General features: G+C 41.7%; 1 protein-coding gene across 1 annotated transcript in view; it reads right to left on the bottom strand.

Annotated features, from left to right (window-relative positions):
- The window catches only part of fbxo9 (F-box protein 9), a 109,561-nt gene that overhangs the window by 52,572 nt on the left and 29,459 nt on the right, over nt 1-27,530 (bottom strand). Inside the window, 5 exon segments of the mRNA XM_078541917.1 lie at nt 15,605-15,662; nt 16,609-16,767; nt 23,081-23,134; nt 23,137-23,190; nt 25,857-25,907. Coding sequence (XP_078398043.1) covers nt 15,605-15,662; nt 16,609-16,767; nt 23,081-23,134; nt 23,137-23,190; nt 25,857-25,907 — 376 coding nt within the window.

Here is a 27,530-nt window from a genome sequence, read left to right as displayed (position 1 = left end):
AGAGCTAGGAGTCTTAGTCAACTCAACATTAAACATGGCCAAACGAAGCAGAGCGGCAATCAACAATACCAACTGAATGTTAAACTATATAGCTGAAACACAAGAATAAAAGTTAAAAGAAGGACTTGTATCAAATTTTTGGTCGAATACTGGACCCAGTTCTGATCACTAAGAAATCAAATATCTTTACATACCAGAGATGGTGCAAAGACTCGTGAGGTTAATGCTTTGTGTCAAGGACATGTGTTACAGATAAGGACTGGAGAAACTTGCACTTTTTAACAATTGAAGTAGGCTTCCAAGATATGTGCTTAGAGGTGTATAAGATTGCATGGAAGAAGTCCAACCAGAATATTACTGTAAATTAAACTCCAGTAGGAAAACAACATGACAGATTCAAACTAGTGAAAGGTAACTTTAAAAACAATATCAGGAAATACTTCTTCACAGTGATCAATGGTTAGAACAGATTTCCAGGAAGCATGGAATCTACAATGGACAATGTTAGGATCAATTAAGGTGGGTCAAATTGCCTCTGATTTCATGAATCTTGAAATGCTTATCCCAGTCACTAGTCTGAAGATAAATGACCAACACATTTCATGTAATTTGAGACATGGCACAAGTATCACTATAGTTAAATTGGCGCCATTTTTGCCTGAGTTAGAAGTGGATATAAGCTCCAGTGCGACTCCTACATTTGACACAAATAATCTAGGTTGAGTCTCCAGTGTTGTGCACAAATAGCTGTCACATTTGCCTGTTTAACAACAATCATTACACTTCAAAAGTAGGTTGTTGTAGGGGAAGCATTTTAAGGCATTCATTAGATATATAAAATGCAGTGTACAAATGCAACCGTATCACCTTCTGAATTTTCTCTCAAAAATCAATACAGAACACTCTAAAGGATGTATCTTGGAATCAAAAGACCCCTCTGACTGACTACAATGCAATTCAAAAATTTACATTGATTTGTTTGCTCACATTAGTTATTAGATGCTTCCCAGCCTGAAAAATTATTGAAGGAATGGGGAGGCAATGGCATAGTGGTATTGTCGCTGGACTAGTAATCCAGAGACCCAGGGTAATGCTCTGGGGGCTGGGGTTCGAGTCCTGCCAAGGCAGGTAGTGGAATTTGAATTCAATAAAAATCTGGAATTAAAGGTCTAATGTTGACCATGAAACTATTGTCGATTGTTGTAAAAACCCTTCTGGTTCACTAATGCCCTTTATGGGAAGAAAATCTGCCGTCCTTACCTGGTTTGGCCTACACAGCAATATGATTGATTAAGTGCCCTCTGAAACTCAGTTGTAACAAACTGCTAAAACAGTTGCAAAAAAGGAACGAAACCAGATGGAATATCTGGCATTGACCTAGGCAGTGGAAACGACAATGGCAATCTCAGCCTTGTCGACACTGCAAATTCCTCCTTACCAACACCTGGGTAATGTCCCAGACACCTGCCGGCAGGACAGGCCCAGCAGAGGTGGAGGTGGCGGCACAATGGTATACAGTCGGGAGGGAGTTGCCCTGGGAGTCCTCAACATTGACTCCGGACCCCATGAAGTCTCATGGCATCAGGTCAAACATGGGCAAGGAAACCTCCTGCTGATTACCAGCTGATGAATCAGTACTCTGCCATGTTGAACACCACTTGGAGGAAGCACTGAGGGTGGCAAGGGTGCAGAATGTACTCTGGGTGGGGGCTTCAATGTCCATCAACAAGAGTGGCTCGGTAGCGCCACTACTGACCGAGCTGGCTGAGACCTAAATGACATAGCTGTTAGACTGGATCTGCAGCAGGTGGTGAGGGAACCAACAAGAGGGAAAAACATACTTGACCTCATCCTCACCAACCTGCCTGCCGCAGATGCATCTGTCCAGGACCGCACAGTCGTTGTGGAGGCGAAGTCCTGCCTTCACATTGAGGATACCCCCCATTTCGTTGTGTGGCACTGCCACTGTGCTAAATGGGATAGATTTTGAACAGATCTAGCAACTCAAGACTGGGAATCCATGAGGCACTGTGGGCCATCAGTAGCAGCAGAATTGTACTTGAACACATCTGTAACCTCATGGCCCGGCATATCCCCCACTCTACCATTACCATCAAGCCAGGCGATCAACCCTGGTTCAATGAAGAGTGCAGGAGAGCATGCCAGCAGCAGCACCAGGCATACCTAAAAGTGAGGTGTCATCCTGGTGAAGCTATAACACAGGACTACTTGTGTACCGAACAGCATTAGCAGCAAGCGACTAAGCAATCCCACAACCAATGGATCAGATCTAAGCGCTGCAGTCCTGCCACATCCAGTCAGGAAAGGTGGTGGACAATTAAACAACTCAATAGAGGAGGAGGAGGCTCCACAAATATCCTCATCCTCAATGATGGAGGAGCCCAGCACATCAGTGCAAAAGATAAGGCTGAAGCATTTGCGACAATCTTCAGCCAGAAATGCCGAGTGGATGATCCATCTCGGCCTGCTCCGGAGGTCCCCAGCATCACAGATGCCAGTCTTCAGCCAATTCAATTCACTCCACGTGATATCAAGAAACAGTTGAAGGTACTGCATACTGCAAAGGCTATGGGCCTTGACAACATTCTGGCAATAGTACTGAAGGCTTGTGCTCCACAGCTTGTCACGCTCCTAGCCAAGCTGTTCCAATACAGGTACAACACTGGCATTCTACCTGGCGATGTGGAAAATTGCCCAGGTATGTCCTGCACACAAAAAGCAGGACAAATCCAACCTGGCCAATTATCGCCCGATTGGTCTACTCTCAATCATCAGTAAAGTAATGGAAGGGGTCATCAACAGTGTTATCAAGCAGCACTTGCTTAGCAATAACCTGCTCACTACGCCCAATTTGGGTTCCGCCAGGGCCACTCAGCTCCTGACCTCATGATAGCCTTGGTTCAAACATGGACAAAAGAGCTGAACTCTCGGGGTGAGTTGAGAGTGACTGCCCTTGACATCAAGGCAGCATGTGACCAAGTGTGGCATCAAGGAGCCCTAGCAAAACTGGAGTCAGTGGGAATCAGGGGAAAACTCTCCGCTGGTTGGAGTCATACCTAGCACAAAGGAAGATGGTTGTGGTTGTTGCAGGTCAGCCATCTCAGCTCCAGGACATCACTGCAGGAGTTCCTCAGGGTAGCATCCGCGGCTCAACCATCTTCAGCTGCTTCATCAATGACCTTCCTTCCATCATAAGGTCAGAAGTGGGGATGTTCGCTGATGATTGCACAATGTTCAGCACCATTCACGACTGCTCAGATACTGATGCAGTCCATGTCCAAATGTAGCAAGACCTGGACAATATCTAGGCTTGGGCTGACAAATAGCAATGAACATTCAAGTAACATTCACGCCACACAAGTGCCAGGCAATGACCAACTCTAACAAGGGAGAATCCAACCATAAATGGCACCTTCCATGTTCAATGGCATTACCATCACTAAAACCCCCACTATCAACATCCTAGGGGTTATCATTGACCAGAAACTGAACAGGATTAGCCATATAAATACTGTGGCTACAAGAGCAGATCAAAGACTAGGAATCGTGTGACGAATAACTCACCTCCTAGCTACCCAAAGTCTGTCCAGCAAGGCACATGGCACAAGTCAGAAGTGTGATGGAATACTCCCCACTAACCTGGATGAGTGCAGCTCCCACAACACTCAAGAAGCTCGACACCGTCCAGGACAAAGCAGCCTGCTTGATTGACACCACATCCACAAACATTCACTCCCTCCACCACCAACGCACAGTAGCAGCAGTGTGTACCAGCTACAAGATGCACTGCAGAAATTCACCAAGGCTCCTTCCACAGCACCTTCCAAACCCACGACCACTAACATCTAGAAGGATAAGGGCAGCAGATAGATGGGAACACCACCACCTGGAAGTTCCCCTCCAAGTTACTTACCATGATGACTTGGAAATATATCACCATTCCTTCACTGTCGCTGGGTCAAAGTCCTGGAACTCTCTCCCTAACAGCACTGTGGGTGTACCTACACCCCATGGACTGCAGCTGTTCAAGGCGGCAGCTCACCACCACCTTCTCAGAGGCAACTAGGGATGGGCAATAAATGCTGGCCCAGCCAGCGAAGCCCACATCCCGTGAATGAATAACAAATAGAAAAATAATGCCTTTTCACGCATGATTATTTAAAAGAAAAATCCCATCTCACATTCGTCTCAGTGACAGATACTAGAAAATGATATGAAGTAAAGATGCATCCTGTTGCAGAGTGAGAGAGATTAGGAATTTCTAAGCTTGAATAAAAAAATATCAGATTACATTTAGGGATTATCGTCCTTACCTGGTCTGGCCTACACGTGACTCCAGACCCATAACAATGTGGTTGATTCTTAAATGCCCTCTGGAATGGCCTAGCAAGCCACTCAGTTGTAACAAACTGCTACAAAGTCACAAATAAGGAATGAGACCGGATGGACCACCCGGCATTGACCCAGGCACTGGAAACGACAACGGCAATCTCAGCCCTATCAACCTTGCAAAGTTCTCCTTACTAACATCTGGGGGCTAGTCAAAATTGGGGGAGCTATCTCACAGACTAGTCAATCAACAGCCTGACATAGTCATCCTCATGGAATCATACCTTACAGATAATGTCCCAGACACCACCAACACCATCCTTAGGTATGTCCTATCCCAACGGCAGGACAGGCCCAGCAGAGGTGGCGGCACAGTGGTATACAGTCGGGAGGGAGTTGCCCTGGGAGTCCTCAACATCGACTCCGGACCCCATGAAGTCTCATGGCATCAAGTCAAACATGGGCAAGAAACCTCCTGCTGATCGCCACATACCGCCCTCCCTCAGCTGATGAATCAGTGCTCCTCCATGTTGAACACCACTTGGAGGAAGCACTGAGGGTGGCAAGGGTGCAGAACGTGCTCTGGGTGGGGGATTTCCATGTCCACCACCAAGAGTGGCTCGGTAGCACCTCTCCTGACCGAGCTGGCCAAGTCCTACAGGACATTGCTGCTACACTGGATCTGTGGCAGGTGGCGAGGGAACCAACAAGATGGAAAAACATAATTGACCTCATCCTCACCAACCTACCTGCCGCAGATGCATCTGTCCATGACAGTACTGGTAGGAGTGACCACTGCACAGTCGTTGTGGAGACGAAGTCTCGGCTTCACATTGAGGATACACCCCATCGTGTTGTGTGGCACTATCAGGAATTACTGGCTAAATAAAACCAATACTGCCTTTCTTGTGTTTTGTTTTAGGACTGAGAAAACCTGAGTAGGAAATAAAAATAGAAAATGCTGTAAATTCTCAGCACGTTTGGCAGCATCTGTTGATGGAGCATTGGGTTAACGTTTCAGGTCTATGACCTTTCATCAGAACTGACGAAAGGTCACTGAACTGAAATGTCAATGTTTCTCTCTCCACAGATGCTGCTTGATCTGCTGAGTATTTCCAACATTCTTTGTTTTTATTTCAGATTTCCAGCATCTGCAGAATTTGGCTTTCATAAAGCTAGATAAAGTTTGTATTGCCAACACCTTGTAGTTATTTGCGGCCAATAACTCACCTCCTGACTCCCCAAAGCCTGTCAACCATCTACAAGGCACAGGTCAGGAACGTGATGGAATACTCTTCACTTGCCTGGATGAGTGCAGCTCCCACAACACTCAAGAAGCTTGACACCATCCAGGACAAAGTAGCCCACTTGATTGTTTATGGATTGGGTGCCATTCACTCCCTCCACCACTGAAACACAGTGGCAGCAGTGTGTGCCATCTAAAAGATGCACTGCAGAAACTCACCTAAGATAGCACCTTCCAAACCCACGACTGCTACTGTCTAGAAGGCCAAGGGCAGCAGGTACAAGGGAAAACCACCACCAGCAAGTTCTCCCCAAAGCCACTCATCAATCTCACTTGGAAATATATTGCTGTTCTTTCACTATCGCTTAGTCAATATCCTGGTACTCCCTCCCTAACAACACTGCGGGTGTACCTACACCACAGGGACTGCTGCGCTTCAAGAAGGCAGTTCACCACCACCTTCTTGAGGGCAATTAGGGATGGACTATAAATGCTGGCCTAGACAGCGAAGCTCACATCCTATGAACGAAAACTAATTTTTAAAAATTGCATCTGTGTCTCTCTTCATTTAAATACTTAAGAGTGAATGCACGGGAGCAGAGTAGAGCAGAAGAGTGCGTAACATGGGGAAAGACCACCAATTTGAAATTTTAATAAGATATCTGTAAAAATTGCTTACATAGATGACAGACAGGTGAGAAGAGAATCTCATTCAAGTATATTCCCCACATGGGGTGGCCAAATAATCTCCTATATGCACTGTGCCTGTCGCAGCATATGCTAGCATGAATCTGCCTTCAGAAGTCAGGGAGAAAATTGGAAGAAAAAGTTCCCAAAAAGTCAAGAATTAACTTAACACAGTTATGTTCCACTCATGTTATATTTTAAGAAAATGTAAACAGGAGGATATCTGGCAGAGAGGGCTCCAATGATTCAGTGGATCTATGCGTCATATAGTGTGGTACTGAATTAGAGATGATTAAAAAGTCTCAAGTCACTTGTCTTCCTGAATTAGTTGGAAGCTCTGATATCAGCAGGGTCTCATCACTTGAGCCTGGAAGGGAGGGGTGGCAACCAGTTACAGTTCTTACTTCTGATCACTATCTAAGACTCTGAAGGATCAAGCTAACACACCTGATCACACCTGAGGGATTTCCGATGGGACTGTACACAGGGACACAGCAATGAGATTTGCATAAGACTGGACTGCGCCGATTTCAGCAGTTGAAAAACACATCAAAAACAGTATCCAGAAAATTATATGACAAATGGACAATAGGGAAGGGTATGGAGTTGATTATTTTGAAAATAAAAAATGATGAGACTGTAAGGCCATAAGACATAGGAGCAGAAATTAGGCCATTCGGCCCATCGAGGCTGCTCCGCCATTCAATCATGGCTGATAGGTTTCTCAACCCCATTCTCCCGCCTTCTCCCCGTAACCTTTGATCCCCTTACCAATCAAGAACCTATCTATCTCGGTCTTAAATACACTCAATGACCTGGCCTCCACAGTCTTCTGTGGCAATGAATTCCATAGATTCACCACTCTCTGGCTAAAGAAGTTTCTCCTCATCTCTGTTCTAAAAGGTCTTCCCTTTACTCTGAGGCTGTGCCCTCGGGTCCTAGTCTCACCTACTAATGGAAACATCTTCCCCACGTCCACTCTATCCAGGCCTTTCAGTATTCTGTAAGTTTCAATCAGATCCCCCCTCATCCTTCTAAACTCCATCGAGTATAGACCCAGAGTCCTCAAACGTTCCTCATATGTTAAGCCTTTCATTCCTGGGATCATTCTTGTGAACCTCCTCTGGACCCTCTCCAGGGCCAGCACATCCTTCCTGAGATATGGGGCCCAAAATTGCTCACAATATTCTAAATGTGGTCTGACCAGAGCCTTATAAAGCCTCAGCAGCACATCCCTGCTTTTATATTCTAGTCCTCTCGAAATAAATGCCAACATTGCATTTGCCTTCCTAACTACCGACTCAACTTGCAAGTTAACCTTAAGAGAATCCTGGACTAGGACTCCCAAGTCCCTTTGCACTCCAGACTTCTGAATTCTCTCCCCATTTAGAAAATAGTCTATGCCTCTATTCTTCCTACCAAAGTGCATGATCTCACACTTCCCCACGTTGTATTCCATCTGCCACTTCTTTGCCCATTCTTCTAACCTGTCCAAATCCTTCTGCAGCCTCCCCGCCTCCTCAATACTACCTGTCCCTCCACCTATCTTTGTATCATCTGCAAACTTCGCCAGGATGCCCTCAATTCTTTCACCTAGATCATTAATGTATAAAGTGAAAAGTTGTGGTCCCAACACCGACCCCTGCGGAACTCCTCTAGTCACCGGCCACCATCCTGAGAATGACCCCCTTATCCCCACTCTCTGCCTCCTGCCAGACAGCCAATCTTCTACCCATGCTAGTACCTTGCCATGGGCTCTTATCTTACTGAGCAACCTCCTGTGCGGCACCTTGTTAAAGGCCTTCTGAAAGTCCAAGTAGATAACATCCATTGGCTCTCCTTTGTCTAACCTACTTGTTACCTCCTCAAAGAATTCTAACAGACTTGTCAGGCATGACCTCCCCTTGATGAAACCGTGCTGACTTTGCCCGATTTTACCATGCACTTCCAAGTATTCGGAAATCTTATCCTTAATAATGGACTCTAAAATCTTACCAACGACCGAGGTCAGGCTAATCGGCCTGTAATTTCCCGTCTTTTGCCTCACTCCCTTCTTAAACAGGGGGTGAATTAGCGATTTTCCAGTCCTCTGGGACCCTCCCTTACTCCAGTGATTCCTGAAAGATCACCACTAACGCCTCCACCATCTCTTCAGCTATCTCCTTCAGAACTCTGGGGTGTAATCCATCTGGTCCAGGTGATTTATCCACCTTCTGACCTTTCAGTTTTCCTAGCACCTTCTCCTTGATAATGGCCACCATACTCACCTCTGCCCCCCGACTCTCTTGAACTTTGGGGATGTTACTCCTGTCTTCCACCGTGAAGACTGACGCAAAGTACCTATTCAGTTCCTCCACCATTTCTTTGTTCCCCATTACTACTTCTCCAGTGTCATTTTCCAGCGGCCCAATGTCCACTTTTGCCTCTCTCTTACCCTTTATATATCTAAAAAAACTCTTGCAATCTTCTTTTATATTACTGGCTAGTTTACCCTCATATTTAATCTTCTCCCTCCTTATTTCTTTTTTAGTTGTCCTCTTTTGGTCTTAATAGGCTTCCCAATCCCCTGGTTTCCCACTGCTCTTCACCGTATTGTATGCTTTCACTTTAGCTTTTATGCTGTCCCTGATTTCCCTTGTCAGCCATGGTTGCCTCGTCCTCCCTTTAGAATGCTTCTTCTTCCTAGGGATGAATTTTTGTTGTGTCTCCCAAATTACTGCCAGAAACTCCTGCCATTGCTGTTCCACTGTCTTTCCTGCTAGGCTCATCTCACAGTCAATTCTGGCCAGCTCCTCCCTCATGCCTCTGTCGTTGCCTTTATTCAACTGTAATACCGTTACATCTGATTCCAGCTTTTTCCTCTCAAATTGCAGGGTAAATTCTATCATATTATGGTCACTTCCTCCTAAGGGTTCCTTCACCTTAAGCTCCCTTATCAAATCTGCCTTATTACACATCACTAAATCTAGAATTGCCTGTTCCCTAGTGGGCTCCACCACAAGCTGCTCCAAAAAGCCATCTCGTAGACATTCCACAAATTCCTTTTCTTGGGATCCACTACCAACCTGATTTTCCCAGTCTACCTGCATATTGAAATCCCCCATGATCACTGTAACCTTGCCTTTCTTACATGCCTTTTCTATCTCCTGGTGTATCTTGTGCCTCACATCCTGACTACTGTTCGGAGGCCTGTACATAACTCCCAATTTGGTTTTTTTACCTTTGCGGTTCCTCAACTCTACCCACACAGATTCTACATCATCTGACCCTACATCATTTCTTGCTATCGATTTAATTTCATTTCTTACTAACAAAGCAACCCCACCCCCTCTGCCAAACTGCCTATCTTTTCGATAGGATGTATATCCTTGGATATTTAGCTCCCAGTCCTGATCCCCTTGCAGCCATGTCTCCGTGATGCCCACCACATCATACCTGCCAAATTCAATCTGTGCCACAAGCTCATTTACCTTATTTCGTATACTGCATGCATTCAGATACAACACCTTCAGTCTTGTATTTCCCGCCCCATTTCTCATTGTCGTCCCTTTATCTGATGTGCTTGAGTTAGATTCCTAGCCCTTTCCAAATACTCTGTCCTATTTTGTGTTCTGGGGACTTTAATAGCCTCTCCTGGGCTCTCCTTTCTTTTCAGTTTTTTCATAATTCTCCATGAAGTTGAATCCACCCCACCACATGTTAACCTGCTGCTTTGCTTCCCATTAGTCATACGTCTTGGAGTTTTACCCCCCCCCACTTTCTAGTTTAAAGTCCTGTTGACCACCCTATTTACCCTTTTCGCTAGAACATTGGTCCCAGATAGGTTCAGGTGGAGACCGTCCCAATGGTACAGATCCCTCCTGTTCCAATACCGATGCCAGTGCCCCACGAAATGGAACCCCTCTTTCCCGCACCACTCCTTTAGCCACGTGTTTACTTCCCTTATTCTCACGTCCCTATGCCAATTTGCACGTGGCTCGGGTAGTAATCCGGAGATTATAACCCCTGAGGACTTGTTCTTTAATTTAGTTCCTAGTTCCTGATAATCCCGAAACAGGTCCTCTTTCCTAGTCTTACCTATGTTATTTGTCCTGACGTGGACCACAACAACTGGATCCTCCCCCTCCCTCTCCAATATCCTTTCAAGCCGGTCAGAGATGTCCCTCACCCTGGCACCGGGCAGGCAACATACCACGCAGGACTCTCGATCCTGCTTACAAATAATGCTATCAATTCCCCTAATTATAGAATCCCATACAACTACTACTTGTCTTTTTGCTCCCCCCTCTTGAATGGCCTCCTGTGCCACGGTGCCGTGGTCAGCTGGCTCATCCTCCCTACAGCCCTGTTCCTCATCCACACAGGGAGCAAGTACCTCGTACCTGTTGGACAAGGTCAAGAGCTGAGGCTCCTCTGTTCCTGAACACAGGATCCCTCTACCTGCCTGCCTCACTTGTAGTCACACCCTGCTTACCCTGACCACTGACCGAACTTGAGGTACTTAATCTACCGGGTGTGTCCGCCTCCTGAAACAAAGTGTCCAGGTAACTCTCCCCCTCCCGGATGTGCCGCAGTGTCCGGAGCTCGGACTCCAGCTCATCAATTCTGAACCGGAGTTCCTCCAGCAACCAACACTTGCTGCAGATGTGGTCACTGCGGCTCGCAATGGGACCTGCCAGCTCCCACATCATACAGCTACAGCACATCACCTGCCCAGCCATCTCTACTTAGATAATTAATTTATTAATTAGCTTTGCAGTGTTTTTTTTTTCAAATTTGGTGCCGATTTCCTACCAACCAATCAGGTCACAGCTTTCCTGTGATGTCACTTTTTCAGTTTTGGTTTCAGTTACTCTGTGCCCCGATGTCATCGCTCCGCTGCTCCTCCCTCTGAGTCTGCTCCCTGGAGACAAGGCCGCGAATCCCCGAGGTAAGCTAGATTTATATCCGCTGCTCCAGTGCTCCTCCCTCCGAGTCTGCTCCCAGGATTTACTCACCAATCTGCTGCTTTTTCTTTAAAATCTACTTTCAGAAGAGTGTACCTCACAGGTCTGGTGCACTGAAGGCACTGCCTCTGCCTCTCTCTCTTTTTTTTTAGGTTTGAGGAGGAGGGAGGGATGGAAACACTACAGCAATGTAATGTTTGGGCTATTCCGTTCTTTGACAGTGGGTCCTCCTCAATTCCCTCCTGAGTCGCGGTGTCTGCGGTGACTTCTCCCAGAATGCTTCAGTCACTTCTCACCAGCTTCTGTTGGTGCTTTCATTTTCAGTCCACATCCAAACTTGTTCTTTTGTTTGTATAAAGAAAGTGTTTCAGCACGGTGGCTTCATTTTCCTTATTCATGAGGACCTCCTGGGAGCATTTAGAATTGTATCAGTGCAGTAGCAGAATAAGAGCAGAAGTTGTTGACTTCTTGAGAAGTTACATGGATAGATATGCCAGAGAGACATATGTTTCCATGGTTGAAAGAGAATCTCTGTGAAATGTCAAGCATGACAGTCATATAAAGAGAAATACATTGGGGACAGGACTGGATAAAAACACTGAGCTACCTTGAGGGAAAACACTGTGATAAGAAGTCAACAACCTCTGCTCTTATTCTGCTACTGCACTGATACAATTCTAAATGCTTCCAGGAGAGGACAATGAATAGGGAAAATGAAGCCACCATGCTGAAACACTTTCTTTATACAAACAAAAGAACAAGTTTGGATGTGGACTGAAAATGAAAGCACCAAAGGATATGCAGAACTAATTCACCCTGGTGGACAAGGCAGCCAGGGTCTCTCATCACAATAGTGTTTCTCACATGAGTAGAGTATTTAATTAAAAATACAAGTTCAGACATTAGATAATAAAATAGTTGGGAGATGAAAATAACCAAAAAGTTTCAACTGACCTTTTTTTAACAAAATAAATTGGGGTTGTGGTTATGTACATTTCAAATAGTAACTACGGTTGTTCCAGAAAACACCAATGCAAAGTTGCACTATTTTGGTTAGATAATTCATGCTGTTTAAATTGTCATCTTTTAATGTATAAACAATAATTATCCTTGTAAAATATATTTATCAAAGCACACACTCTTTTCACATGTGTTTCAACTTAAATAGCTGTAAACTTACATTACCTGGTGCTCAAACAGAACCACAGGACCAGTAGCAATAAATTTTGTTAAGGGTATCAATAGACATGGAGCAAAAATGGGTAAATAGAGATGACATACAGATAAGCAATCATCTAACAACAGTGCAACAGGCTCAAGTGGCTAAATGGTCTACTACATTTTGTTGCTTAAAAACATTTGATGAATCTTTGTGCTGATCAAGATAATGGATGTTACCAATGCGACATGGATCGTGTTTACATTTCAGGTATGTCACGTACTACTCAAGTAGAGCTCCATCGGCTCGGCTTTACGCGTCGTGGCCACAACATTAGAAGAGCACCTGTTAACTGGGATGGTCTACACCTGAACCGTGCTGGGATGAGTGTTCTAGCAAGCTGCATAACTAAGGAGAGGGCTTTAAACTAAACAAAGTGGGGAGTGGGGTGGTGAGGGATCGAGCTTGGGTAGATGTTGGGGTATGGGGTACAGTCAAAGCAGGAGATCAAATAGTAATATGGGAAACGAGGGTCAGAGAATGGCAGGAAGCGAAAGAGAGAAAAAAACCTAAGAATGCACCAACAGTCAAGACAAGATGTTACAAAGCTAACAAAAAGGCAAAACTAAAGACTCTGTCTCTGAATTTGTGTAGCATTCATAACTAAATGAATTGATAGCGCACATTGAAGTAAATAAATATGATCTGATAGCCATTATGGAGACATGGCTGCTGGAATGCAAGGATTGGGTCCTGAATGTTTTTTTAATTCATATATGAGATATGAGCTTCACTGGCTAGGCCTGCATTTATAGTCCATCCTTAATTGCCCTTGAGAAGGTGCTGGTGAGCTGCCTTCTTGAACTGCTGCAATCCATGTGATGCAGGTACACACAAAGTGCCATTAGGGAGGGAGTACCAGGATTTTGACTAAGCGACAGTGAAGGAATGGGGATATATTTCCAAGTCAGGGTGGTGAGTGCTCTGGAGCAGAACTTCCAGGTGGTGCTGTTCCCATCTATCTGATGCCCTTGTCCTTCTAGAGGGGTAGCAACCAGTTACAGTTCTTATTTCTGATCACTATCTAAGACACTGAAGGATCAAGCTCAAGGTAGTGGTCATGGGTTTGGAAGTTACTGCCTAAGGAGCCTTGGTGAGTTTCTGCAGTGCATCTTGTAGATGGTACACACTGCTTCCACTGTTCATTGGTGGTGGAGGGAGTGAATGTTTGTGGAAGGGATGCCAATCAAGCGGGCTGCACTTTCCTGGATGGTTTCAAGCTTCTTGAGTGTTGTTGGAGCTGCACTCATCCAGGCAAGTGGAGAGTATTCCATCACACTCCTGACGAGCCTTGTTGATGGTAGACAGGCTTTGGGGAGTCAGGATGGGAGTTACTTGCCACAGGATTCCTAGTCTCTGACCTGCTCTTGCAGCCACAGTATTTATATGGCTAGTCCAGTTGAGTCATGGTAACCCCCAGGATGTTGATATTGGGGGATTCAGTGATGGTAATGCCATTGAATGTCAAGGGGCGATAGTTAGATTCTCTCTTGTTGGAGATGGTCATTGCCTGGCATGTATGGCGCAAATGTTACTTGCCACTTGTCAGCCCAAGCCTGGATGTTGTCCAGGCCTTGCTGCATTTGGACATGAATTGCTTCAGTATCTGAGGCATCATAAATGTCAGCAAACATTCCTGACTTATGATGGAAGGAAGGTCATTGATCAAGCAGCTGAAGATGGTTGGGCCTAGGAAACTAACTTGAAGAACTCCCATAGTGATGTCCTGGAACTGAGATGATTGACCTCCAACAACCACAGCCACCTTCCTTTCTACTGGGTGTGAGGGGTATATGACATTCACGAAGAATAGGAAGCTAGGTAGATATAGAAGGATAGCACTGTTAATCAAAGATGGCATTGGTGCAATAGTTAGAGATGACCTTGGTTCAGGAGATCAGGGTGTAGAATGAGTTTGGGTGGAGATGAGGAATAGTAGGGGAAAGAAGTCACTAATGGGAGTGGTCTACAGGCCCCCTAACAGTAGTCACAATGCAGGACAAAGTGTACAAGAAGAAATATTGGATGCTTGTGATAAAGGGACAGCAATAAACATGGGTGATTTTAATCCACATATAAACTGGAAAAATCCATCAGTAGTAGCCTGAATGAGGAGTTCGTAGAATGTTTTTGAGATAGTTTCTTAGAGTGTCACGTTCTGGAGCCAATCACATGGCAGGTTATATTAGACTTGGTATTGTGTAATGTGACAGGATTAATGAATGACCTCAGAGTAGAGGTACCCCTAGGTAACGGCGACCACAATATGATTGAATTTTACATTCAGTTTGAAAGAGAAGAGTGCGTCTAAGGTTATTATTTTAAACTTAAATAAGGGCAACTATGTGCACATGAGAGCTGAGCTAGCTGAAGTGAACTGGGGTACTAGGCTAGAGGATAGATCAAGAGAAGACAGAGGGAGACATTTAAGGGGATATTTCAGAATAAGTATATTCCTACAATAAGGAAATATTCTAAGGGGAGGACCCACCATCCTTGGTTAACTAAAGTAGTTAAGGAAAGTACCAAACTTAAGGAAAAAGCATATACTTGTGCAAAGATGAGTGGCAAGTCAGATGATTGGTCAGAATATAAAGAACAGCAGAGAATGACCAAAAGGGAAGGGTATTAAGGGTTACAGATCCAAGGTAGGTAGATGGAGTTAATATAGAGATCAATAATTATCTAATGGAATGATGAAACTGCCTCAAGGGCTGATTGACATACTCCTATTCTTAATTACATTTTACTCTCTGACTCAGTAAGACTTTCTCATTGTGTTAAGTGAGGGCAGGCTTGCATTGTGAGCCCATGTCCTTTAGAAACTGAAATGAGACTGTGCAAACTCATTACATCGGAAAGGAATATTACAGGTGACAAATGGAACAGACTCTTATCCTATCAAGTTTTAGCTGGATTCAAACTTGGGTCTTAAAGCTGAAGTGTTAATTCTTGTTTGTATGAACATGCAAAGGGGTTGTCTTTCTTCCAGGTACCAATACAGGTAAAGATCAAAATATTTCCTAAAAATAGTTTGCAAATATTCTTTAAAATCTATGCAGCAATCTGAACTTTTTGGTTCTTCATAACCTGAAGAACACAAAACATAGTGATCCCTTTATGATTTAAAACACAACTCCCACAAATATACAATACCTTCATAAACTGCTCCATTCTGTTCTTGTTCAACAGCTTTCAGGAACAGTTCTTTGGCCTGTAAAATAAATATATAGTTGTCAGCAATTATACTTGCGAATAGGGTTTAAAAGCTTTACAATGTTACTTGGCAAGAAATAGCAGCTGTGACAATCCAAATTCCCCTTGTATTTGAAGTCCAGTTCATTTCCTGGTTTTCAAGCAACAGATATTTAGAAATGGCTACTGTTGAAGCAGATTATCATTAATGCTGGTGCTTCATCCAAGAACGAGCTCAGAATGAAAAATGCATTTTATGATGTCTGAGAAGTGACCTGTTTTAAATGTTGTCTGCCATTTCCATTGATCACCTGCAATATTAAATGCAAAGCGCTCATGATGTTTTCATCTCTAACACTGAAATCAGCTGTGCAGATGCCTCTGCCATCATCTCCTCCCACTCCTGACCACTCCCCAAGCTCCAAATTCTGGATTATACAGTTCTTCTTTAGTCCCCCATCTGATTTCTGAAACCTCACTACTTCTTTCAGATTCCTCTTCTGGTCACTTGACTCTATCAACACTGAACTCCCAAATACAGCCAACACCTAAGCACTTGATTATCTATCTGACCAACATGCATACAGGCATAAGGCTCTGCCGACATTAACAACAATTTCCTTTATACAGGCACTGGTTCTTTCAAAGTGTCCTTCATTACAACCGCCTTAAAATGCCCATCTTTATTTTCCCACCCACTTTAACTATCCAATTTCTGAATGTCCTTTCCTCTCTAAAGTCTTTGATCAAATTGCGGCCATTCAGCCCTGCCCATTTCTCCCAAAGATAAAGATATATATGTCATCCATAATATGTCATCCAAGTGGCACAATGCACAAGGGGAATGGTTAAATCATCTTTTCTCATCTTTGATGTTTCATATATTCTTAGAGGATAAAGTTTCCAGTCTCAAGTAATTAGGCATAATATAATTCATAAAGCATCATAAGCATTACAAAAAATACCTTTTCTTCACGAGCAAGCTCCTGTTTCCCTTTGATTCCTGAAGATTTGAAAAACGGTTTCTTGCTAGAGACTTTACCAGGCTCCATATCTGATCCATTGGAGCTTCCACTTGGATTCAGTTCAGACATCCATTGAGCTCGAAACACATCGAGTTCCTCCTTGAAAATAAAATTGACACCTCCATATGAATGTTTAAATGTGATTCACCTGTGACATAACTAAAACTGCACTCCCAAACTTAAAAAGTACCAGAAATGATTATTTATTAGTTGTTTGCCTTTCTTGCAGTAAACTTTACCCAGTGGCAACAGTCCATAGAATTCTACAGCATCGGCCCATTGTACCTGTAAAGGCTCTTTCAAAGAACTATACAATTAGTTCCATTCCTCTGTTCTCTCCCCATAGCAATGCAAATTTTTCCTTCTCATGTACATATCCAATTTCAGTTTTATATTACACATGGAAAAAGGGAGTTAAAAGGTTGCATCTTAAGTGGGGATTCGATAAAGGTCAGGCACAATATCAGCAGTATATACTTAGTGCATATGGTGAACCTTAGTTTACGATGTGGCTAGACCAACCACATACACAGGGACATATTCAGTGAAATCACAGGTGGCACTTTATCTTGAAAGCAACAAACTAAAATAATTTAGGCAGCATCAACCAATGTTTTCTATTTGTGTGTGCAATGGGTAATGCCACAACCCAGACAATCTGAAGGAAAACAAAAAAAAAATTAAGAGGCAACACGAACAATCAGCATCCCATCAGCTCTACTTCCTTAAAAAATGTTAAGTTAGGAGTTTTCACAATGCTTCTGTGTTAACTAGATAATATACCCTCCTTATGTCATAAATAATGTGTCCAATTGTGAGAAATAATATTTAAGAAATTGTGAGAAATAATGGTGTTTTATAAAAAAAGTCTCTACAGAAAAATACCACAGCAGTCTGCCAGAGCTGACAGAACAGGGCAGTCATGATGGATAACATATTTTTTATTCAAGGGCCTATTATCTTACCAAGGACATAACATAGAAACAGACTATTATGTAGGCATAGGTAGGCCTGCTAAGAGGGTGCCTCATGATCCACATACCAAAACAAATTGTCTGAAAGAAGATAAAAAGATGTTTTTTCAAGAGATAAGCAAAGGGATGATCTCATGGGGCTAGAGACTAGGGTAGGAGAAGTCTGTCTCAAGTACTTTTCTGTGGACAACTGAATGGGTAAAAGTAATTAAACAAACGATTGGCACAAGGTATCTACTGGCCCCTAACATAAGATACATAAAAGGGCAGTCAATAAGGGGAAATTCAAGCAGATGAGGGAGAGCGGTCTTCTGAAGGTGGGTCTAGGCCAGCTTTGGATTAAAATCTTCGTAAACTCAACCTTGAGGTGGACTCATGCTAGCTTTCACCTAACACCTCAGCTACGTAAGCTTGAACTTCAACACAGGCTACAAAGATCAAACTTGAGTATTGCTGAAAAAAAATATATTTTGTCTCTTTTTTTCAGCAATACTCAAATTCTGTACTACTAAACAACTAAAGGTCAAATATTTTGCCTCATCATCCATTCGTCTGATCTGGGACCATTAAACTTTCTCACCTGTTACCGGTCGTATATCTATTCTGATGTGTTGTATTTTGAACTATCACTCTTCAATAAATCGCCATGACTCCTTGATCCTTTTGGATATCTATGACCCCTGATTAAATCTTACATAATTGTTGGTGAAATAAGAGTGGGGGTCATCTCCAAGACTGAAATATGTAAACCCATGGATTTGAAGTTACAGCCCCCATAACGAGCAGTACTGAATGAGTGCTGTAACATTGGAGGTGTTGTTTTTGGTTAAGATGTTAAGCTGAGGCCCTGTCTTCCTTTTCAGATAGATGTAAAATATCCTATGACATTATTTGAAGACGAAGAGATGAAATCTCCTGGCTACTTAACTGACATCACTGGAACAGATATTCTAATCATGTGCTGTGCATAGAAATTTGCTGGGTGCAAATTAGTATCCACATTTCCTTACATTACAACATTGACTACACTTCAAAAATATTTCATTGACTGTAAAACATTTGGGGATTTTAAAGTTGTGAAAGGCACTGCAAAAATGCAAGTTCTTTCCTTTCTTTTCCAATATCTCACTCCAACAGATGTTTTTGGTAATAATGTGAATTCTGCTTTGTCCTTTTTTGCAATTATCAGCACAAACCATAAAAGTACATGGGATTGCATTTCATGGAAAACTCATTAGTATATTTTACTCCTGTAAATCAATAGCAATTTCAATGTTAAAGGTACCTTGATGTGCAGGACACGGTAATGCTATTTTATATTGAGAGCATAACAACTGGGTTAAACGATCTGGCCATTGGGTTCCCACAGATTGTTCAAAATATATTCTGACAATATTTTTGTGAGAGTAACTAAAATTTCTTATGCTGTAAATAAGTGCTCAGACAAATTTAAAAATTCAAGAGAGAATAAGAGGAGAAGACATAAACTAATTAAGGTGAGAGGCCATCCACCAAGTTTTATTTGGTACATGATAGTCACATGGTGTTTGGAAGATGGCACAAACTAGCTCTCAGAAACTACTGTTCTTGAACAGGGAAAACTGCAGCTTTCACAATGGAGAATTCCCACTAGAGCTTTTGAGAAGCTGTGTCAACTTATTATCTTGCCTTATGGTTTGTCAACCATCCAGGATTGTCCTTGAGCATTCAAGAATTAAGATTAATCTCCTGAATACTGTTGTGCGCAAGCCAGGGAAAAAAAATTGGGGCCATGAAAAAAGTATGTTCTTTTTCATTTTCTTTCTGCAGGACAAGATAATGCATAATACTAGGGAGAGGATCAAACTGGGGTAGGAGGATGCAACATAACTGCCCCCACCAAAGCAATGCAAGAAGTGTTGGAGATCACTGGCCCAGGGTTACGAATAAGAGGAGGAGAGAGTGATGCTTTATCCCAGCAGGTGCCTACATATGACTTAGAGCCATTTATTCAGCTTAGAAAATAGGCAGCGGGCTTCACAACTTCTAGCTGCATTCGCAAGACTATCGTCTGAAAATGTCTAGCTTCTATCTACCATTTTAACTCTTGTTCCTTTTCTCACTTTTCTAGGTTTGTCTTAGCAGCAAGAAGCTCCTGCCAAAGCAAGACGCCTTGAAAGACTATGCTGTTCAAGACACACTGCAACGTTCTCCATCCCACCTAAGCACCAGTTTAGAAATTAACATTCTGCATGGGTTAGATCATGAACCAGAGAGGTCTGCACTTGGTGAAACAGGCAATGAAAAGAAACCTTCTGACATCACACAAGGTAGCTCAATGAGGTATTCGAAGGCCTAATCCTCAAACAAATCCAAGAGGGTGACTTTTTGACTGTACATGCTGGGCATGGCCTCTAACAAGCAACCAGCATCTGATATATTTTCTATGTCTACCCTATCATAAAGGCCTGTATGAGATTATCCCTCAATCTTCTCTTTTCTAGAGAAATTACCCTCAGCCTGTTCAATCTTTCTTGTGGGTACAGTCTCAGTTATGTTATTATTCTAGTAAATTTTTTTTGCGCTTTCTCCAGTGCCTCTGCATCCTTTTTGTAATATGGAGACCAGGATTTTTGTAGTACTCCAAGTGTTGTCTAACTACGGTTTTCTACAAGTTTAACATAACTTCTGTTTTCAAACTCTATCCCTCTAGAAATGAACTCGTGCTTTGTTTGCTTTAAAAAAAAAATTCTCTCAGTCACCTGAATTGCTACTTTTAGTGATTTGTGTATCTGTACCCCAGGTCCCTCTTCTCCTCTATACCATTGAGGCACTTCTTTTCCAAATAATATGAGACCTCCTTATTCTTCCTGCCAAAATGTATCGCCTTTCACATATCAATATTGAAGTTCATTTACGTCCATTCTGCAAGTTTATTGATGTCTTACTATATTTTGTTGCAGCCCTCCTCTGTATAAAAAACATTTCCCAATTTAGGTTCATCTGCAAATTTTTTTAACTGCACTTCTGATTCAAGGTCAAAATTGTTTGCGTAAGTGGAGAACAGCAGCCCCACAAGGATCCCTCTGGATCAACACCTTTTGCCTGCCTGAGGAATTACCTTTAAACCATACTCTGTTTTCTGCTTTATAGCCAGCTTGCTATCCATTCTATTACGTCTCCTCTGATTTCAAAGGTATAATCTTAGTCATGAGTCCATGTGGTATCATCTTATCAAAGGTCTTTTAGAAATCCAATTGTATTACACCTACTGTATTACCCTTATCTCCCTTTCTGTTCTTTCTTCAAAGAATTCAGTAAGGTTGGTCGAACATGATTTTCGCTTTTGAAATCTGTGATTACTATTCTTTATTGTATTTTCAGTTTCTGGGTTTTTTAATTACACCAATGGGTGAAGATTCCATTACCTTTCCTATCACTGACGTGAAGCTAACTGAACTATAGACCCCTGGACAGGATTTATCTTCCCCTTCTAAATAAAGCAATCAAATTAGCTTGTTGCTAGTCCTCAGGCACGCTTACTTTTTGTATTGAATTTTTATATACATGTAATAGTGCCTCTGCTGTCTCTTCTCCAACTTCTTTTAACATGTGAGGATGCAATCCATTTGGATCAGGTTTCAGATCCTAAGCTCAAGTAGTTTATCAATTATCTCCCCACTTTCTATATTAAATGTCCATATCTTTTAAAATCTCTTTCACTAATGTCACATCCCCTGTGACAGTCTCCATAGTAAATCTCAAGGCAAAGTAATTATTTAATATTTCTGCCATTTGCTGTCATTACCTGAGCTTATCTATCATGCGTATACCTTAATGGCTGTTACAATCCTGATTTTTCTTGAGTTGTGTGCACACATGCACTCATAGAATAGAATCACAGAACAGTTACTGCGCAGAAAGAGGCCATTTAGCCCATCATGTCTGCACCAGCTCTCCAAATGAGCAATTCACCTAGTACCAGTCTCCTGCCTTCTCCCCATAACCTTGTAGATTGTTTCTTTTCAAACAATAATCTAATTCCCTCTTGAATGCCTCGATTGAACCTGCCTCCACCACACTCTCAGGCAGTGCATTTCAGACCCTTACCACTCATTGTGTGAAAAAGTTTTTTCTCATATTGCTTTTGCTTCTTTTGCCAATTACTTGAAATCTGCCCCTTCTCATTCTCGATCCTTTCACTATTGAGAACAGTTTCTCCCTATCTACTCTGTCCTCATGATTTTGAATACCTCTGTCAAATCTCCACTCAGCCTTCTTTGCTCCAAGGAAAAGAGTCCCAACTTCTCCAATCTTACTTCATAAATCAAGTTCCTTATCCCTGGAGCCACTCTGGTAAATCTGCACTCTCTCTCCAATGCCTTCACATCATTCCTGAAATGTGGCACGCAGAATTGTAAGCAATACTGCAGCTGGGGTCTAACTAGCGGCTTATTCTAGTTCAACATAACCTTCTTGCTCTTGTACTCTATGCCCCTATTAATAAAACTTAGGATTGTCATGAAGCTATTAATATTATTGGAAATTATTTTTCTTTTAAAAATAGAGGTTTAGTCTGTGGGTGTGTTTTAATTGGATTAAAACCAGCTAGTCTGGGTGCTTTAATGTGTACTAGTTTTGAGAGGTAAGAGAGGTGGAGTGCATTTGCATTTTGTTGAATAGAGCATTCAAGAAGCCGAGTGAAATCTGGCACCTAGCTAGCAGACACCAAGCAATATGTTTATATTACTAATAAAACTGGTACTATGAAATGGGTTTTATTGTTAGAAGAGGTGGAGTTCAAAGGGGCTGGTGATACAATGAGAATTTACATTCAATGAGATGTGCTGGATATAACTGATAGTAGTTTGTGTGTGCAGGGCATAGGCAATGTGAGATCAAAGCAGCTGTAAGCCTACAACTGTCTCCACAGGAACCAAAGTGAAAGGAACCTTATTTTGAATTGTAAGGTGAAAATGCTTTGCTTGGTGTCTGCTGAAAGTCTATGGGTTGCTGTTGCCTTAATGGAGATTAGTTTGGGAATTTGTTGAAAGTTATGATAGTAGTAATTTGTAGCCATGGGTATATACTAAACATGTGTAAATTAATAAATGTCTCATGTAAATTGATATAAAACCTCTCGAGAACTGTGGTCTGATTCCTGAATTTAGAGCTGCATCTCAAAGATACAAAATTAAATATATAGGCTATAACAGTTGTTTAAAGTTTGCCTCTGGTATTTTTAAATAACTCAGCTTTACCAACTGCTGGGTCATAAAAAGGATACTGTATGCTTTATTAACTGCTCTCTCAACCTGCCCTGCCACCTCTAATGGTTTATGCACAAACACCCAGGCCCTTCTACTCCTGCCTTTCAATTATTTTTGAACTTCTTTCCTAATCTTTTTGTATTCCCTTTTGTCATCCTCTCCTTTGTTGTTTGTGTATTTAGTGCATACCTCTTTCTTCAGTTTCAACTTTGCCTTTATTTCTTTATTCATCAAACTATACTCATGAAGTCTTCACTTGCTTGTGATGGATGTCTATCCTGATTATAAAATTCCCAACACTAAATGGAGATACATACAAATGGTTCAGGAACTGAGCTGTATGTACCGAAAAGCAATTATAACCACCCTGACCGGTTCCTTCCAGCAGATAGGTAGGATTAAATCTGTCTTTTTCTGTCCATCAATTCCACATCATCAGAAAGCACCATGTAGCAAAACGAATGATTCTTCCCTTTAATTTGAATAATTTTCTAAACAAATTTGCATACTGCACTACAATGAACATCTGAGCTTTTGACACAAATGGCTGCATAGTTTTCAGCTTATTACACTTAGCTTGGATGTTTGTGGATAATTGTAGTTGTTATTTAGCCATAGGTGAAATGGATTAGCTCACAAACTAGCATTTGATTGCTCCCTGGATTACTCATTGACATTCTTACTGTATATGCAAGTATGGAAAAATTGACTAAGAAATTTGAGCCTAGCCCAACAGTGTTGACATGCCTTGTGCTGAAATAATTGCCTGAAATCTGAATCATGTTCTTTCATTCCCCCTCACAACATCAAGCAGCACCTCTATCCAGAAAACACCCTATAGCTTCTTTCCTACTGCAGGCATCAGTAGCAGAAAAAGTTTATATTTGTCATAATAGAATCTTTTTAATTCTTTGTCTGATGTCAATCCATGATCTGTGCCAATTTGTCAAGTTAGGCAATTTGAATATCTCAAATTTGACTACAGTTACAATCCATCTGACTGTATTTTCACCTGAATCAGAAGGTCATGAGCTCAAGCCCCATTGCATAAAGTGACTGCATAATGCAGACTGACACTACAGTGCAGTACTCATGGAACGCTTCATAATTACAGTTGCCAGATTTCAGAGGAGACATGAAACCATTGCCTATCTGCTTCCTCAGATGGGCATAAAGGATTGCATAGCACATTTTTTGAAGACAGGGAGTTTGCTTGATGTCCTGGCCTACATTCATATCTTAACCACTGCCACTAAAAATAGATTAACTAGTCATTCAGCTCATTGCCATTTGTGGGACTTTGTTGCACACGGATTGGCTGCAGTATTTCTTCACATAACAACTGTGACAACACTTCAAAACAAATCTTTAGCTGTAAATCATTGGCTGGTACAACCTGAAGTTGTGAAAAATCTATTTAAATGCAGTTTTTATCTTTATGACACCTTCCCCTCGCTTTCTAGTGATCATGAGAATCGACATTTGATTAGAAAATTTCATTTTTAAGGTGCATCCAATATGCCAAAAGACAGACTGAATGCATGCAACAAAAACAAAAATTGCTGGAAAAACTCAGCAGGTCTGACAGCATCTGTGGAGAGGAAGGCAGAGTTAACGTTTTGAGTCCGTGTGACTCTTCATCAGAACTTTAGTTTTTCCAGCAATTTTTGTTTTTATTTCTGATTTCCAGCATCCGCAGTATTTTGCTTTTATCTGACTGAATGTATGTTTTAGTTACACTGTCATTCAGAACTCCTATTATTCCAGTTTCTCTCTAGCCACTCCTAAACACACTTCAATCAGTAGCCTCCCTTTAGGCATCTGAAACTTCTCAATGTGAGGACTATTGCGTCACTTGTTTTCTTCATGCAAATTCACCAATTACACACACAGGATTGGTGAACAATAACATAGGTTCTTTTATTTGAAGTAGTACTAATATATACAAATTACAGGAGAGCTCAACAAACACATCTAACCTAGGGGTTCAACACACCACAGCCCGATAGTCAAATAGTGTTTTACATCACTTGCTTCAGTGATGACACGTGTACACTATTTGCATATTCTCAAAGTGATATCACAACAAGGACTGAACATACAGAGTCTGGAAATTACTCCAGGGGCAGAATTTTGCCCTTGGCATGTGGGCTCAGCGGGCAATTTCATTCTGGTGCGCCAATTAAGGTCTGCCCAGCATGAAACATAAGCGGCAGTGCTCAGCGCTGCCTGTGCGGGTGGGGGGAGGAATGCGAACCAGGTGAGCGCGACCTTCGTGCGTACGTGCAAGGTAATCTTTCTGACGCAGAGATCTGCCTCAGGGAGATGAACTGATTTAAAAAAAAAATTTAAGATTTTATAAATGCTATGGAACATGTCCCCTCATGTGACTCTGTCACATGAGCAAGGACATGTTATTCATGAAAGAATAAAGTTTTTATTTGATTTTTATTTGCATTTGGAATCCTCATCCTGCCTGTGGATGAGGTTTCCAAAAAAGTGCAATGGCCTTTTCGCCTGCCCGCCAACTGTAACTTTAAAAAAAATGTTGAAATTTTTTTTTAAATTAACTTTTTAATGGTCTTAATAGGCCTTTTAATTGTCAACAGGTGCGCTGCCGACTCCAGTGAGTGCCCGCCGACCGAAACATCGCGCATCATTTTACGCTCAGTCGGGTTGGGCATGCTCCTGCCTGCCGAGCCAAAACTTTTACCCCTGGAGACAGTGCCAAATGAAGACAATGCATTGATATGACAATGCATTCACCTGATATTCATCGTCTATTATTTTGATGTCATTATTATGCCATCTATTTTAAATAGGTTAATGTTGCCATTCAAAATATTGCATTTAACTTTAACTAACATATAATAATGACCACAGAATTGTTAAGAAACATATTTCCTAATAATACCAGTACCAAAAAAGTTATAAGAACGGTGAAACCTGAGTTTGGGATCCCTACCTTCCTTCCTTTATTGGCATGATGTGACATAGCTAAGGATGGTGCGAGTTCCTACAGTAACAGCAACAAATAATTATATTATAATTAACTCATCTGATTGGTCAAAGAGATTCAGCAATACAACATCATAAAGACACACATTCATCCAACTAAATCTTATCTCAGTTGTGTCAGGCAAGGGATGGCTACAATAGATAGGCTACAAGTGCCACTTTGAGGGGCAAAGGAAAATAAGTTGACCAGTCAGCCACTAAGGCAATAAGATAGTGGTGATACTTTTGCAATTGTAGTTAATTGTGAAATGTTCTCAATTTAAAAGTATTAAAAAACGAACAATTCGCAGTGCACTATTAATTGAATCCTACTACTCTGAATAAACATTTATAATATTTTAAAATACCTTAAAATTATTCCTGAAAAGATAGTCAATGAAATACAAAAATATCCACTATACTAACGGTTAAAATTACGATGAATTAAAAATTGCTTCATTCTAGCTGTCCCTTGATTTGAATCGAAATCAAGCAAAAAAGGCTAAATGAAAATTTGTTGTTAATTCACACCTCTTAATTTGATTTGTCAGCTAATTCAACTTAAAATGTTCTCAGGCAAAGATTCTGAACAGTGAAACCATCCTCTTGATTCACATTGAACTGTAATATTAACAGAGCCGCTAACTTTCTTGGGTTTCAAGTTTTAAATCCTTCATCCTGTGTTTAAGCCCATCATTGCTTCACCCTCCACCACTCCAAACATGTGAGCTTCTTTAGCTCCACACTCTCAGAAAATGGTGGTCATGCTTGCAGCTCTCCTGATTCTACTCACTGGAATTCCTTCCCTTAACCTTTCAGCTACTCCACCACCTGCTCCTCCTCAAACATGCCTCTTAGTCCAAATCTTTAGCTACCCTTTGGTTTGGTTCTTTGGCTTGACATCCATTTTCCTCATGTTCCTGAGAAGGATCTTGGAACATTTTTGATGTTGAAAAATGCAAGTCATCATCTGACAGTATTTATGAACAGCTTTCTTTCTGGCTGAGCCACTTTACAAACAAATGGTATTCCCAAAAGTGAGCCCAATTTTATTTCAAGTTGGCTTATAAAAAAACAAAATAAATAAGATAAAATAAAAAATCAGGGTGTGGGGTGAGGAGTGGCAAGAGGGCAAAAACTTAGAACTGTGAAGAAAAATTTAGGAAAGACAGAAGGAAGCATTTTTTCACAAAGACCGATCAACAGCTGGTAAAAGTTATTAGGAAGGGTGGATATCGCCAAAATATTGACTTGTTTAAAAAGAAAATGTTGGCTATCATAATGTAAGGAAGAAAGATAAATTTGGTACTCTAGAAAGAAAAGATCAATGGGGCTGAAGAGATTTCTTATCTGAATTTGAGACTTGGGACAAACTGCTTTCTGCCCTACAGGCAGGCCTCATACATTCATATGCCCTAGAACATTTCTCTCCCTTTAGTCTGCAGACGCAGAACTTGTGTTATGTATAGGCGACCAACAATTAAAGAAGAAATCACATTGTAAATCTATACAATGTCAATATACAGAATTAATTAGAAAACCAAAATTAACTTTTAACTCAGTGAGTAATGTAAATTCTCAGTTATAAGTCCCACAATGACTTCATTCACCAGATGAGTGAGCTGAAAATGGTGAGAAAAGT

This window comes from Cetorhinus maximus, chromosome 5 (assembly GCF_964194155.1).
Source record: "Cetorhinus maximus chromosome 5, sCetMax3.hap1.1, whole genome shotgun sequence".
NCBI classification, from domain to species: Eukaryota; Metazoa; Chordata; class Chondrichthyes; order Lamniformes; family Cetorhinidae; genus Cetorhinus; species Cetorhinus maximus.
The sequence above is the reverse complement of the archived record's forward strand: the minus strand, read 5'-3'. Positions and strand labels throughout refer to the sequence as shown.